At 38.9% G+C, this 16,584-nt stretch overlaps 1 protein-coding gene across 4 annotated transcripts in view; it reads left to right on the forward strand.

Annotated features, from left to right (window-relative positions):
- Positions 1–16,584, forward strand: part of PXDN (peroxidasin) — an 80,329-nt gene that overhangs the window by 8,159 nt on the left and 55,586 nt on the right. For all 4 annotated transcript variants that reach the window (XR_010989161.1, XM_068153398.1, XM_068153399.1 and 1 more), the window contains exons 2-3: positions 14,792–14,863; positions 16,159–16,230. Coding sequence is in view for 3 of the 4 variants with exons in the window: in XM_068153398.1 (XP_068009499.1) it covers positions 14,792–14,863; positions 16,159–16,230 (144 nt within the window). In the remaining variant the exon portion in view is untranslated. The remainder of the gene's footprint in view (positions 1–14,791; positions 14,864–16,158; positions 16,231–16,584) is intronic.

Here is a 16,584-nt window from a genome sequence, read left to right on the forward strand (position 1 = left end):
AATAAATTTTCCATCCTCCTCAGTTTTTCTGAGGAGCTCTTAGTGATTTATTTTCCAGGTAAGGTCTGTGCTTATTAGGAGATGAGATGGGGATGTCATTAACCAATGGAAAACTTGGGCATTTAGGTTTCAAATAAACATTAGGTTGCCCAGGGGTGACTATCCATTGGTTTATAAGTAAACTCCATTTAAATTAAAAGATTGGGAAAAAAGCAGCAGGGGAAAAAAGGGAGGAAGTATAGCCAGTAAATAAGAGCTTGGGGTCGAGACAGAAGGAAGCTGTGGAAAGAAAATGCCAGAATACAGTAGAAGAAACTGCCATGGCTATCATAGTGTGAAAAAACTCACAGACAACTATTCCACAAATAACAAAATGAGAAGAGAAATGCACGATAGGTACACTTGCGTCAGAAACAGTCGACTGTGTCTGATGGGTGAAATGAAAATGCTAGATGGATGTTTTCAGGCCACAAAGGTGTTTTGAACAATTGAAAAAACAAATTGTAGACTTTCACCCATCTTGATGTGCCTCTCCAGATGGCATTTTTTTCAGTTCTTTCTTTTTGGGTTGACATTTCAGGGACATGAAATGCTTATTGTAATGTATTTAAAGAACTTTTCCTGACTTCATGTGTTACTTTAGGAGTTAATATTTTGGGCACTCAAGATCTCATCTCATGAATGGTAGCTTATGCTTTGTATACGTGAGCAGTCCCCAAGCTTCTGATTCTTTCTTGGCTTGGGCATTTGCAGTGTCTCTTTCCAGCCAGCTGAAGTGTTTACCGCCTTATAGGCTAAGGCTTCACTTAACCGAAAAGGTCCATGTATAAAGCTGACATTTAAAATCTGTATCACCCAAGCTAAATATTTATAGTTGCTTGTCTTTCTAGAGATGTTTATGTACAAGAAAAGGTTAATATTTTAAATACTTGTGTGTATGTCTGTGTTTAGATAGATATACACACACATGCAATACATACTCTGTGTGTGTGCGCATATATACACAGTAAAATGGAAGTCACTGAGCCAAATTGTCTTTATCATTTGTTCCATTTGGATTTGATGAAAAAACCACCAAAATAAAAATAACTTTACAGTCCTTATTTTTGAAAACATGGGCAGGGTTTCAAGACAATCCAAAGAGCTAGCCGAGCTGGAATGGAGTGACTCAAATATTTCCTTTTCCTTCCTTTGCTTATCAGACTGCCAAATTTGATTTCTTTTTTGGTATGGAGTTGTTACTGTTGCTAATGAGAGTTAAGTGATTCTTGTAAAAAGAAAACTGAATGAATGTTTGATTACTGCAAATGACAAAGATTCTCAAACTTGTTGGGAAATACTCATGAGAGAGGCCACGGTGAGCTTTCAGTTTTCATGTCTTTCTGTTTAAGATGAGGACATTGGACAGATAGTGCAGTGCTTGGCATGCTTTCTTGAACACTGGGAAAGTTTGTAGATTCAGAACTCTGAAGTTTGGTGCAATGTAGTGTTATGATTTGAGGGTTGTTCTGATACTTGACTAATAAAAATTATGAACATACATATTTAACTTCAAAATTAGTTTTTAGGACTGTGATGTTGCTCTTTTTTCTCTTGGTGCTCTCTTGTTGTTCAGGCTTTCACATCTTTTATTCTCTTTCCAGATGCCACTCCCCAGATCTTTGAGAAACATTTTCTTTCAGCATTCTTTCCCCTTAAATCACTTATTACAACAGTCTGCTTACTGCCTGCCTGAATTACAAAAAGAGAAGAATATGAGTTGGTACATAGTGTTACCTTAACTGACGACTGCTTTTGCTAAGCAGGATGCTGAGTGTCGAGTTCCTTGCATTGTGTTAGCCAGGCTGATTGATTTAATAGCCTTTTATTAGTCATATGACTGCCCACTACCTTCATAAGATTAAAAATACAGAATAAGAAACTTAGTGCTTGCTTGGAGTTATCTTCTGTCAGCAGAGCGGGGGCTGCATGAAATTCAGTACAGCCTTCTCAAAAGAGTTGAATTCTGAGGCTTGCAGCCTCTAAGGCCCACCATGTCTACACATGGCAAACATTTTGGTTTTACATGGTTTTACTTTGATATAAAAATCTCACTTTGATACCTCATTGTGGCTTCTATTTAACGACTGATTGTCATGATAATCAGATAAAATTCATGGTAATCTATTTACCATGATAATCAGATAATTTTCATGATGATCAGATGAAATCTGTCACCAATATTCAGATCTTTAAAGTGTATAGAAATTAAAGGCTTATAATATTTTAGTGGTGGATGAGGATGTTGGAATATGTGTGGGGCAGAGTGTGGTCTGATGCACAGATAACTCTAAGGAGCCATTCAAAACTCAGAATAAATACAAATGCATGCCACATTGCATTGTCTGCCGAGATAGTGCAAAAAGCTGGAGCAGCAGTGACATAGTCTGACATACTAGAAATACACTGTGATTTGCTGCTGGGAAGCTGCCTGACAAAGCAGGATGCATTTTAAGGACTATTTTGTCACTCTTTGGGTTAGTAACTGATTTAGATATCTGAGAGGTGGGAGTATTTAAAGGTGTTTTTAAAAAAATCATCAACATTCAGATCCTTGAATTGAGTGGGTAGCATTCCCAGTCTCCAATAAAAAAAGGTCCAGGCAGTTGTTTTAAAGTACCAGAGAAAGGATAGACTTTCCTAGGACAGGAAGAGCTGCAGAGCTGCTCAGGGCTGCAAGAGCCAGTGAGAGCAATTTGAGTCTGTGAGTGAGTGGTTTGCTCTGGTCAGATTCAAGTCATTAACTTTCTGATTTAATTTTATTGGTCTGGGCAAAGCTTAAGTAAGTGTAGTAACACCTATGCAGGGGGTAGAATCAGCTGAAGTCAGTCAATTAAAATGTTCACTTTGTGTGCATGAAGCATGCTTTGCATGCGGATTGGAGGCATAGCTGCCAGGAGTGTAAATAATTGCTACCAGGAAATTATCAAAGGGCTGTAAGGACCTTTCTTAGTCTAGAAACATCTCCTGGACTTTACTTCCTTTACTTACTTTACTCCTGCTCTTCTTCTTCTTCTGGATAAGCTAGGTCACATGCAATTTCTAAAATTTGAGTCCATACCAAAACCATCTTTGTTGAGTCACTGAATGACAGTTTGGAAAACTTAGCCAGAAAATCTGATCCTCCCGTTATGATGTGAGCATTTTCTGGGAAGTTTTGTAATGTGTTGGCTTCATGTTCTTTCCTTATACATTTAGGATACATCTTGTGTGTGAAAAATTGCATAAAGATAGTGGCAACGGAAGAAATGCTGTCTAAGCTGTAAAAATGTGCTGGGACACAGTGTTCATTGAGATTTCCAACCGAGCAGTTTGGCAAAGTGATGTTAAGCGGCAGAAAGCAAGCTTTATAAGAAAAGAATATCAAGCAGCATTCAGTGTCGATCCTTAGAGCAGTCATATCTGTATAAAAGAGTTCTGTCCATCCATGGATGTAAGACAACTATCTTTTGGTGAAATTTGTGGCATGCCAAAGACTTTAGATAATACAGGAGAAGTTTTCCATTTTTCAATGAGAACAGAGATAAGAGGTAGGTAAATAATTTGTGTACCGCCCTCCCACCCAGGTATGTTATGTAGGTCAGTCCTGTAACTCTGTGGCACGTGTTTATCATCCCTTGTTCATTAAAGCCAGAGTAAGACCTAGTTGTGGTTTGGCACTTACCACTCAACAATATCAAGCTGAATTCAAACTAGTTTTGTCTTTTCAGTGTTGGTATAATTTTGAATTCCCAAAATATATATGAAACTAGTAATATCCATGCAACTCAGATGCTTCAGGTAACAGTGTTTCATTGCTTCTCATGTACCTCTTTTCTGCAGAGATCCATGAGGAATTGGTTTGCAGTAGCATTAGCACAGAGCATGTACCTGCCTTGCTTGTCAGATGTTGTTTACGACAGAATTTGTATTCTGGTTGGTTGTTGGTGTTTTGGTTTGGGTTTTTTTCAGCCATTAGCTACCTTCCTAAACTATTTTCCTGAAGATCAGCAAAACATGTCTCTCACTACTGGTCTATACTAGTAAACACAGCCTAGCTAAAGTAGAATTTGCCTTTATAGGATTCTGAAATGTTAAAATATCTATCGTTTACTTACTGGCTCTTGCAGGTTGACTTTGCTTTGCCAATATCCTTATTTCTCTGAAGGAATATTTAATTTTTTGTTTCAGGAGCCAGTCTGCTGGACAGAATAAACAAGCAAAAGCTTTTGAAACAAGATGATGACTAGAGTGGAAATAATTAGTTTTATTTTCTTAAACTTTGAATTTTGGAGACAATTGAACGCTCTGGTAGACACTTAGGAGTGAAAATCTTTCTGAGTTCTGCGCCCACATTTAAGAAATTTCCAACAGCATTAGGACTTTAAAAAAACTTGGTGAATGCCTTTAAATTTTGATTTCTTTTCTCTCAGTGTCTCTTTCATTCCATAAGTCTGCCCCTTTTAACTGTGTACTAACAAAATTTGGTTGAATGTGAAATAAAATATCTGTTCAGCTTGGCCTTATCTTTAGCCTTACAGTTTGAACTTGGGAAGAATTTTTCCCTCCAGAGACCAGAGCCAAGCGTATAATCTCTCAGGAGAGATTTCAGTCATCGCAGTACTGTAGTAGTCTAACATCTGATGCCTGGGGAAGCTTTACTCATAGAGGTTTATGCACTTAAGAATTAAGTGCTCAATTTGTGGCGCGCACTCCTCAGCCTCTTTAATTCTACTTAAGTATGTCTTAAGGATTTACGGGAATCCCAGCCATACATTGGCACTTGTATGCCTCTGGGTCAGAGGGTGTGTTTATACTTCTGACCAGTCCTGGAGCAATCATAATTTAGCTGTGGGTCCAAGAAGATTAATTTTCAGAATGTGGTGCATACCGTCTGTGGGAGAGTGCTATGGCAGTGTTCTTAGCCAAGCAGAGTACTAGTAGTTACACATTTCCACGACATGTAAATATGTATTTCTGGGTAGAAGAAACATTCTAACAATCTGTTACTCAAAGCTGAAAAGTCATTAGTAGATGTATCTGATTATTGAAGCTAAGAAATGTAAAAGTTTTGACTACAGGTAGTAAACTTCTTTTTTTGGAGGTTACTGTTTATACTGTTTTTCCCTGAGATTCCCTCTACTTAAAGTCATTCAGTTGAGTACTTTGAAGGTGAATGTCTTTTTCTAGGAGCCATTTTCATTGCTAGTTGTAGGCAGAAAAAAGCTTCTCTCCTCCCAAGAGACAAGAACTCACAGATGGCTCTGCTGAGGCTGTCTGCACTGATGAGGAATGAGGAGATAAATACTGGAGGAGTTCTAACGCAGCCCCATCACTCCCAGCGCTTGTTCTGAGTTTGCTTTGCCAGGAGATGGAGGAGCTGGAGGCAGAGCAAGAAAATAGCGAATTTATCTGCTCTGGCAGCCAGTTGTTAACCTCAGGAAGTATAAAACAGGATTTCAAGAGCTTCAGTCCTTTCAGTGGGGTGACCTGGGATTTTCCATAAAGTAGAAGGAAGAGCCCTGGCTTTGTCTGAAGCCAGGAAGCTTGTCTGCAGCCAAGTGATAGAGAACCTGCACTTCTGCTTGCATTTCTTCGTGTGGGAGAGTAGTGCTTTCCATGTTAACAGCAAAATGTGCTTGACATTCTATAAGAACAAATACCCAGATCAATTCTAACACCACCTTTGAGTCTCTTTGGACATAGTAAGACAATCTCTGTATTGGAAACAACTGGGAAGTGCAGAGCAGTTGGAAATACGTTCCGATAAGATCAGCCTATTAGAGGGGGAAAAGTGACGCATAGATTTGCAATGAATAAAGGCATTTGAGTCAAATTTAGATGTTATTTTTAGATGCAGTAATTCCTTCAGTTTTCCACATCCTTTGGCTTGGTGTTGATCTTGTACTGCAAGACTTGTTTTTAAACTGAAGGAGACAAAATGGGCATTCTTACTTAGGTCATTGGCATTGTAGATGCTGGATTGATTTATTGGTATAGTAAATACACTGCAAGCTCGGATGCACAGCGTCAATGAGGCTTTCTGCCCTGAGGAAAGAAAAGCCTCTAAATGTAAAGGAGGCTTAAGAAGCAAGTTGGCCTCTGGCACTGTTGTAAAATGCAGGTGACTCTTCTGTGTCAGTGTATATTTTCTCTGATGAATATTCATGCTCATTTGCTGGCACTGAACCTGAGTGCATTTTCCTGACAGAATAATGTTGAAAAATTACACAGAACTCTGAGAGTATTTTTCTGCCCACTCAGTTTTGATTTATTAACATTTTGGAAGGTTTTTTTACGAACTGCCAAAAAAATTAAGGTATGAACTTCAGTGCTTAACTCCTTTGGGCCTGTTTTAAGACAAATGGTCAATGCTACTCCTTGTTATCACTATTTACTTCAGCAGAAACTGAAGATAAACACACTTAAGCTGGGAGCAGGGTGGGACTGTCCCATTTTTCGTAGTAAATATAGTTAACTACTAGGATGATAAGCAAGTTATGACTTTTTTTTGGTTTTTAATCACAATTTTTATTTTCTCAAAGGGATGATTCTGCTTGGGCAGCAATAATTGCCTTAGAATGGGAACTGCTCTGCTGTTGTGGGCTTTGTCCTGTGTGGGACGTCAGGGGAATGGTAACATTTCTTTCTGGCTTTCAGTTTGTTCCTCCGAGAATATCAGTGTTTCATGGATGTAGAGTTTAGACTTAAGCATCCCTGTGAGACAGAGAGGTTCCAAAACATTGCCTATTTTGCAAAATGGTAGACACAGTGAGAAAAAAGACTGATTTATGACTACAGTGTAAAAGCAGCATTTCTCTGGGGTGTTTCACAGTGGTTACTCACACAACTATTAACTATAAAATGAAACAAAACTTCTACTACATTTCAGTGGTTCATGGTATGCCATAAGCTAGTCAGCTTCCCTTTTGGGGGTCTTCTTTAGACTACTAGAGAGGAGGAAGTTTTTGGGTTTGTTTGGGTGTTGTTTGTTTGTGGCTGTTTTGTTTTGTTGTTGTTGCTGAAAAGTGTAGTTGAAACAAATAATGTTGAGAGAGAAACCAAAAAGAGATTTGCTCAACCCAAGGGCTTAACCATCATATATTTGTGCATAGCTTATGTGGCTTACTTTATTTGGCATGGTACAAATGAAGGACAAGAAAGGAACCCTTTCCAAAGGATTTTTCTGTCAAAAATAATCCAGAAACAATCATATGACTGTACTGTCAACAATCTTTTCATTGCATGCTTTTAGAAACAGACCTCCCCTGAGACATGTAAAGGTAGTTTTCACCTTTCTTGTCATTGGGTCAGAATGCAGAAATAGCAATAAATCTCTTGGGATTCTACCTATCCTGTTACAAGAAGGATTTTTGGGTGTGGATCTTGGTTCTGGTTTAGGAGTGGTGTTGGATATCCATGTCTATCTCTCTCTCTCTCTCTTTTTGTATATGTATACTTTATTTTAAGATAGCATGAGAATTAGAAGCAATTATAAAATAAGCCTTATCACTTCAAAATAGACTATTTCTGTAGTGGCTGGGTTTTGGAAGATTTCTGCAGGTGGATGAAACAAAGAGCCACACTCATGGCAGAGTAAAATTTCCATGTATAATTCTTGACAATTAATCCTAGATGCCTAAAACTTTGAACCAGCAAATCCCATTTGAATCCTGCTAATGGCACTGCATAGCTGGTTGGAAAAATTGGCCTCAAAGGCAGCAGAGGGATCTACAGACTTAGTGAGACAATACTGTCATGCTTCGCATCGAGTTCACTCTTAAATGTTTCCCTTTCAACGCTAATGGCAAAACAATTGTTAGCTGAAACAAATCCTTAGCTCTTGGAACAGGCTGCGTTGTAAGCTTTCCATTCACCAGGGCTGCACCTGATAAATACATCTTTTAAGATTTATAAACTTGAAGTCCCTTCAACAAATGTACATGTTTGTGTGAACCAGATGTTATTTTAATTGGATAGTTGATAGATCATCCATATTTAATATTTTAGGCTTTGGTAAGCATGGGTTAGTGATTAAGATGATTATTGCCAAGTGTTTTGCATCCTGTTCTACAGATCTCAATACTTTTGTGATCCTGCCGTTTACTTTTGTTAATAAACTGATGGCATGCTGTATACTATCGACTGGGATACTCACAATGTCAGAATGGTGTTTTAATTTCTTCTTTAGAAATGCAGTGGCTTTGTTTTATGTGCTTTGTGCAGCTATACAGATAATAAAACTCTCAATGTAGGTTGGGGAAAAAAGTTACATTGTCTCTAGTAATTAGGCTAGGGAAGAACTAATCCAGAAAATTATTTACCAAAAATAAAGAGTGATGTAATAGTGTTTCTAAAATAAGCACAGGGCTAGAACTTAAAAACAGGCATGTGAAAATAAAGCCTTGGTTCCTCTGATACTCCAGAAAGTGTTGCCTGCTGACAGTGGGGATTTCTTTTAAGTAATCTCTAGCTGAAAGTGGGGTTTGGTTTTATTTGTTTAAAGTGGTGACCTTCTCTTTGTTTGTTCACCAAAGTGACACTTTTTCTTTTTTCAGAAGGTTGTAGTTAAAGTAGCATTAAAGTGCCATTGACATCATCCAGTTACTGCACAGACTTGATTCTATAACCTCTTTTGTGCAATTTTCATGCTCTGCTCTGTTTGAATGTTTTTACTATGCTGATGGCTGTTTTTCATTTCCTGCTGGGATGACCTTGAATGAAAAAAGCATAAGAATAAAGTAGACATGGGCAATGTTGTCTTGCTGGCATCAGCACATCTTTTGTCCCATGCTGAGAAACATAGCACTTTGGCATTTATGGCATAGGTTGGTTCTGCTGAGTAGTAATTAATCTTCAATGGTTAGGGAAAAAAAAAGAGCATTTTACTCTTATTTTGTTCTCCTGAATTTGCCAATGGCAAAGTGATCCAGTGATGACAATTCCCACCTTATAAAAACATCTGAAGAGAGATAAATAAAGAACTGATGGAGAGAGTACTCTTTAATTTAGATTATTAATTTAACCTATGAAATCTAATAGAGCTACGAAATAGTATTTATCTAATAAGACTCATCCTCTTCCTTTCAAAGGACAATTAGATTAATTGCTGCTTTTGTCCAGGTTTAGCACATGTCAGGTAGCTGAAGGAATTGTTGGTTTTCTGTTCTGTGGCCAATCAGCATTTCGTAGCTAGCCTTATGGATAAATAAGATGAGTAAGAGGGCCCTGCTTTCCACATACTCACCTGCCAGACTTCTTACATCTCTCAGGATCACAAAGTTAGAACAAGGAGATCTCCACCCTTTGAAAGTTGTGGGCTTTTTTCAAGTTTTCCTAATTCCTGCTGATTCTTACCAAACCAAAGCCCCTCCTCCTTTAATTAGTCAGACGGTAGTTTAAAAGTCGATGTTACTGTAGCATTTATAGTCACATACAGAAGAAGAGTGTTAGCTTTGCATAGTTTTACTGGATCTTTTAAATGCTTCTACCTTTAAGGCAGGGAGTTGGGCACCGGGTTGTATTTTTATGATCCACACTTAGCATTTCAGAACCTTTCAGTATTTAAGATACCAATGACAGTAGAATTATGGAATCATTTTAGTTGGAAAACACCTTCAAGATCATCAAATCCAACCATTCTGTTAAGTTTATCAAGTCTGGTGCTAAACCATGTCCCTCAGAAACACATCTCTGTCTTTTAAACACCTTCAGGGATGGGGATTCAACCACCTCCTTGGGGAGCCTCCCCTGGTGCAACTTCAGGCTGTTTCATCTTATCACTTATTACTCGGGAGAAGAGTCCACTCTCTTTTCAGGGAGCTGTAGAGAGTGAGAAGGTGTCCTTTGAGCCTCAAGAGTCTCAATGTCCTTCTTAAATTGAGGGGCCCAGAACTGGACCCAGTACTCAAGGTGTAGCCTAACCAGTGCTGAGTACAGGGGCACAATGATTTCCTGAGCCACTCTGTATGTGCAACCCCTTTGCTGTGTACTACTTGGCATGTATCCTAATTGATGGCTGTTTGTGGTGCTGTGGAACCCTGACTGTTCCCATATGCTGGAATGTGACTCTCAGGAGCATCCAGTTGCTAAATTGTCAGCATGCTCTCTGGCACGTTCTTAGCCCAGGCAGTCTGGCACCGCTGGTAGTGTTCCATGAATTAGCACAGTGAAGATGACATGGGGTCAGGAAAATAATCTGAAGAGTATGGGTTTGACTAGAAATCTGCCCTGTTGTTCTTCGTGCTTTTCAAGACACAATGCTTTAAAGCGATGGGCTTAGTTTCAGTGACAGTCTGTAGGGCCGCAGTGTGTTTTTGTAACTTAGATTGTTATTGCATAGAGGGCTGCAAAAAGGAGAAAAAAGTGGAAACCCTTGACACTTACAATGGTTTTGCAAACTGACAGACAAATGTTAGGGCTTTGTGTAGAAAACACAGTTCATTTTCATTGTAATAACTCCTAGTTTGTTTACTTATGTACGCACATGTGGCTATTTTTGAGAGCTCAGAGGTACCACTCATAGCAAAGTGTTTTGTGAGGCCGGGCAGAGGGTCAGCAGACACAAACTAGAACACGGGAAATTTCGCTTGAACATAAAGAAAAACTTGGAGAGTGCTGGAGCACAGGAGCAGGCTGCCCAGAGAGGTTGTGGAGTCTCTTCTCTGGAGAGATTCCAAATCTGCACGGACACATTCCTGTGCAACCTGATCTAGGTGACCCTGTTCTAGCAGGGGATGGACTCGATGATCTTCAGAGGTCCCTTACAACCTCCACTGTTCTGTGATTTTTCTGGAGATGTTTAGGAATAGGACTGCAAGCTAAGACCATTCACTACCGGAAAAGAAGCTGTAGCACACTGCTTCCTGAAAGTATTAATACGTTGTCTAGGTATAATCTTCATGAGCAACATTTTTGCTGTGACCCACATAACAAAGGAGACAACATGAATTAAGAGTTAGGTGTCCTGGATTTTTGTTTGGAGAACTGAATAATTGACACTTAGGTTTGAAATATTAGGCAAATGCTATTACAGTGCCCTGAAATTACATGCCACCATCATAGATGCTTACATAACTTTAATTGCTTGTTTCATTTTTTATTTGGATATTGGGAAGGGTAAAATGGCAATCAGCAACTGGGGTGGACCACCTCAATCTACTGTTTCAAGCTTTTGATGCACTGTGGTCTGTCAGTGGAAGTAAAGGTTACTGTGCCCCAAGCACCACATACAGCCAGGGAGCTGTCAGCTTGTAAGAGCAAAATGAAGAACACAGAGAAAAGCAAAAGAGAAACAACTGGGCAGGGAAGAGGCTTTTGTGAATCAGAAGTCATGTGGCAGCATGGCTGGGCAGGAACTAACCTGGGGAAAAAAACAAAGAGATAAGAGACATCATCACGGTGATTAAGTACACAGTGTGTCTACTACACACAATGCCTTTGAAGATCTGTATCAAATGGACTCCTTGAGCTACCCTTACTCATTTTCCACTCTAACACAGTCCTCATTCCTGCCGTTCACTCTCCTTGCACTCCAATTGCTGTTAGGCTCACACTTTGAGCTCTTCTCTTGTCCTCTGAAATGTTCTCCTAAGCTGGAGATGATGACATTCCAAGCCTGAGGAATGGTGCTTTTGCTTAGCATGGAATATTTTCTTTTCTGCAGCGGTATGGCAGTGGTGACTAAGGCTTTTAGCATGATGGTTTTTCCCCTACACCTACTGAAACGTTAATTGGCTATGACAGAACTGGTGGCTGTCTCATTCTTCCCTGTCTCATCGCTCTTCTGGTAATTATTGCCACTCTTCAGGGATTTGTTACTTGAGGCTTGTTTGTAATCTCAGACATCTTCCAACATAGTTGCATCCACTCCAAATTTGCCAACATCTGTGAACTTCATGAGCTTATGTTTTATATTCTACCAACCTTGAACTAAAATATTTTAAACCCTATTTATTACCTTCAAGGTTTAATATTTAATACCTTACGGTAGATTTCTGCCCAACTCTACTTCCTACAGCCTTTCAGTGTAACAGCTGCTCTTTGTTTATTCTTTTTCCCCCAGTAGAACACTTTGTTTACAGACATTTTCTCTGAACCATAATTCTCTGGTTTGTTTATGTGAATGGCCTGTATCAAACCCCTTAAACTAATGTATGCAATGTATATTCCATTTCCTGTATCCACTTGTCTCATTACCCTCTTGCATCAGGAAATTACAACAGAATTTCTTCCTGAGAAGTCTGTAGTGGTTACAGATTAAAAACCTTTATCTTCTCTGTACGAGAAATACCTCATGAAGTAGAATTAATTTAGCTAAAAGGAAAAAAAAGGATGTTGTGCATTCTTTATCTTGGACCCCCTTTGCCATCTGCCTTATTCTATATTTTGGGTGATGTCATGCTCGAAAATGAATGAAAAGAGTTAACAGAAGGGGCTCTTCTCTTGGAGAATGAGCTCTTCTTTGAAGGAATGTACCCAAAGAATGTAATCTTTCAGTTTGTTCAACATTTTCTTTTCTTCAACTTTAATGTAAATGTAATGTTATTTTGTTAAAAATAAATATATACTTAATCTTTATGTTTCATACAAGGTGATGATGGCAACAATGTATTTTGCTTACACATACCAAATGCAGAGAAAAATTGGCTGCTGTGTTTTATTGTGCCCCACATCAAATATCTTTATGCAGAATGAAAACGAATGGGTAGGGTTTGAAACATGATGTATTATGTAGTCTTAGAAACTTCATGTGGGAAGGGCAATAGTGTCAGGAGCTGGGATAAGATATCACTGCATGCAGGGATATTAAAATAGTATAAACTACAGTAATTATGTTGCTAATCCCTAGTTCTCCTAGGGAGCTACTGCAGAATGGATCTGACACATCAAATGGTGCTCTTTTTGATGCTGACTCAAGAGGATTGGCTTCTTCATTGCATTCATAACAGTTACATGTTTAGTAGGTTTTCTTCACTGTAGGGAATAGGCTTGCTTTTCATATGAATGAATGAATGCATATTCTTTCATATCTAAACAGACATTCTGCATTCTGTCTATCCCTGGAACTTCAAAACTTGAGAAGTCCCATGTTGTTTCAGGAGCTAAATATTGCTAAGGGTATTTCAAGGCTTCTGAAAAACCAGGCACTTTTCGGTATGCCATTCATCAGTTTTTGCACTTTTGATCATTGTAACTAAAGTTAAAATGCTCCCTTGAAACACAATAAACTTCCAGATAATCTGGAAAAAGCTCCAATTTTTGCTACTAAATCTGGAAATCATCAGTCCAGCTGTGGGTGGAGTAAGGGGGCTGCCCTGCATGTCTGTAGGCATTTTAACAACACATCTAAGTAAGGGATAGCAGTTTGCATCCCTCGTTTATTTCAGTCACAGATCAGATATTTTGGTGGACTGTAATGCAAGCAGAACCACATGTCTAATCCTTTCCTTACAATGAACATCCTAAACCACTTATGTAGAAAACAGTCCTTCTAGAGCCATCATTCCAAAGCTGAATAAGCCCTGATTTGTGAAGAATGATGCTTACGTATGCTCTTTTCAAAGGACTTCAGGCAACTATGTCCCCCCATTATGTACATCCTCCGCCAGTCAGGTTATAGGGGATTAGCAAGCAGCTGACTTTTTGTCTGCTTTTCTGTAGTTCCTTTGACTACACACCAACTGCAGAGAGATTTCTTGATAAAGCATTACCTGTTAAAGCACAGTGCATACTTACATTTTAATTGGGACTGGTTTTGGTGCGAAGATTGAAGTTGTGACATGTTGATGTCCTGCTTTCTTAAAGCAATTAATGGAAGGACAGTGCAGTAGGTGTGATCAGAGTCTTTCAGAATTATAACAGAATCATTTTGGCTGGAAAAGACCTTTAACATCAGTGACTTGAAGCTATACTGCTATAGCTATATTACTCAAAGTGACCTAGCTATACCAAGTCTGGGGCTAAACACATTCCTCAGCACCACATCTCTGCCTCTTTGAATTTGGAGCCAGGGGAAGACAGAATGTGGGCATAGGTGAGATGTGCTGCTGCCTTATTTCAGCAGCACAGAGGTATAAGACTGGCACTGCTGTGGCATTTCCCCACTTTCCTGTGCTGCTCTCACCTTGCTCCCTGGCACTGCTCACTCTGTAGAACCTTACTTGAGAAACTGGATTAATTCTCCTTGGTGAAGCTCTCATTAAGCTCTGTAGATCTAACAGGAAGTGGAAGATGGTTAAAAAAAACTTACAAAAATCTCAGAGAAAGTTAAACTAAATAACAGCTTCAGGCAGCTAGATGTACAGATTCTGAAAGCAGGACGACATCAAGTACTTAAGTATCCTTACTCAAAAGAAGAGTGAAGCAGCTTAGAAGTCTAGAAAGCTGTCCCTTTTCCTGCTGAGCTTTTATGGGATGTAGTTTTTCTGTATCTGTTTATTTCCAAGTATTTTTCTTTACTGCATTATTTACAAGCAGCTTTTAAAATATGGAGACACTTCAATTTAGTGAAGTGCAGCCCGCTACAAGTTGCTTCACTTCATGACCACAGGTTCAACTTAAAGTACAGCCTTCTGTATTGCCTGCTGAGGCTAAATTGGGCCAATCCTTTGCTTAAACATGTCAAACTGTTTTGTTTGGTCAGAACCTGTGGTGCATGGACAGAGGTGGTCACAAAAGACCTGTACTTAGTTTGGGTTTTTTTAAATGACAAAATACAACTATTATTATTTATTTATTTTTTTTGTAACACAGTTCTTTCTTTCTTTTACAGAGACCTAAGATTTAATAGGATTAAAGAAATCCAGCCTGGAGAGTTTAGGCGGCTTAAAAACCTGAACACACTGTGAGTTCTTTTGCTGCTCTAAGGCCCTTTTCCCTTTTGATTTGGTATGGGTAATTTGTTCATGTGCCAGACTTGCTCACTCATCACAGGTAAGCAGTCTCACAAATTTCAGCTGTAGTATTTACACAGGTGAGGGAAGTGGGGTTTAGTATTCGAAAGCAAATCAAGTGGATGTCTGTTGACATCAAAAAGGAAATTATTCATATGCTGATTTTTATTAACATCTTTTCATTGGAGGTATGAGAAATACAGCCCTTCACTGTATTTTAGTTTTTCCCAAATTGTGCTAAATGACTATAGTAAAATACCACATAATTGATCATGGAGTGATGACTACAGAGCTAGTCACAGGCTCAGGTGTGTAAATATGTTGGAGTTACAAAATATTGGACAAGCTCTAATGTTTTGAAGTGTCTTGTTCTAGTGTGCTCTCCAAGACTGGCATAAGCCAAGTGGTTCTGTTCTTACAGAGCTGCAATATAGTAATATCAGTGAGCTTTGGAACACTGTTATCTGTGTATCCTGCAAGCACAAAACACAAAATGTGTATTGTATGTTCACAACAGAAGAAATGATAAGATTTTCTCCCAAAAAATGTTGTCTAAACCTGTGCTCTCAGGACGTTTTACTAACAGTCCCTGCTTCAAGTCACCTTTGATCATACCTCTGTTTGCAGTTGATACTCAGCTGTGAATGTATTATATATCTAAGCTGAAGTTTCAAATCATTGCTCTGAGATCCACAAGTCCCAAATAAAGACAGGATTCATCAAGTTTGGATCCTCTTCTTAAAACCACTGCAGGAGGGATGGGTGCAATCCTGTGACTACTGATACTTGTGTTCCTTTGTAATGCAAAGGGTCCAGTACACAGAGTATTGCTAAGAAGCACCTGGGCCAAGTCACTGTAATGCACCTGCCAATGACAAATCTTTGTTACTATTGGTTTTATCAGTTTCAAACTGATGTGTGGACATGAGAAAAAGATTTTTATTTCCCCCCTCCCATCTCCATCTCAGATGCCTACTAAAAGCCATATTATTTCATGTTCTAGATGGATTGATTCATGTCTGGTTTTTTGGGAGTTTTCTCCTGCAAGTCAGTGACTGAACAGCTGTTAGCACATCACTTTTCTTCTAACAGTTACTGTTAGGGGAGAAACCAGATTTTCTTAACAAGAGTTTTCCTTTTAATACCATATTATAGCTGCTATTACACCTTTCCCTCCCCCCCCCCCCCCCCCCCCCCCAGCTGTTCCTTTATGTTAAAATAAATGACTGTTTGTTTCTTTTTGTAGGCTTCTAAACAACAATCAAATCAAAAGAATACCTAGTGGGGCATTTGAAGACCTTGAAAATCTGAAATATCTGTAAGTTAAACGAATGTCACTTTTTTGCATCAATCTATAACTGAACTCCTTCAGTGAGAAAGTGTTGCAACCTGAGATTTATGTTTTCATCTGACTCACTAAACTGGGAGATAAACTGCTTTGAAAATTTGTGAGATTGATGTGTTAATGGGATGGGCCAGCCGTGTTTCTATAACAGAAAGTTATATCTGTGTGGAGATTTGCTAATACAACTAATAGAAAATGATGCTTTTGGGCAGTAGATCTTAAAGAACTTTCCAGTTGCTGTTCGTTGTGTGCAACTTAAAAGACAATTTAGAAAGAGGTGTATTGAAGGTTCTAGGAAGTGATGTCTTTAAAGGCTCGCTGAAACAT

The sequence above is a fragment of the Melanerpes formicivorus genome, unplaced genomic scaffold (genome assembly GCF_026170545.1).
Source record: "Melanerpes formicivorus ecotype bairdi unplaced genomic scaffold, bMelFor1.0.p_v2 SCAF_25, whole genome shotgun sequence".
Classification (NCBI taxonomy): domain Eukaryota; kingdom Metazoa; phylum Chordata; class Aves; order Piciformes; family Picidae; genus Melanerpes; species Melanerpes formicivorus.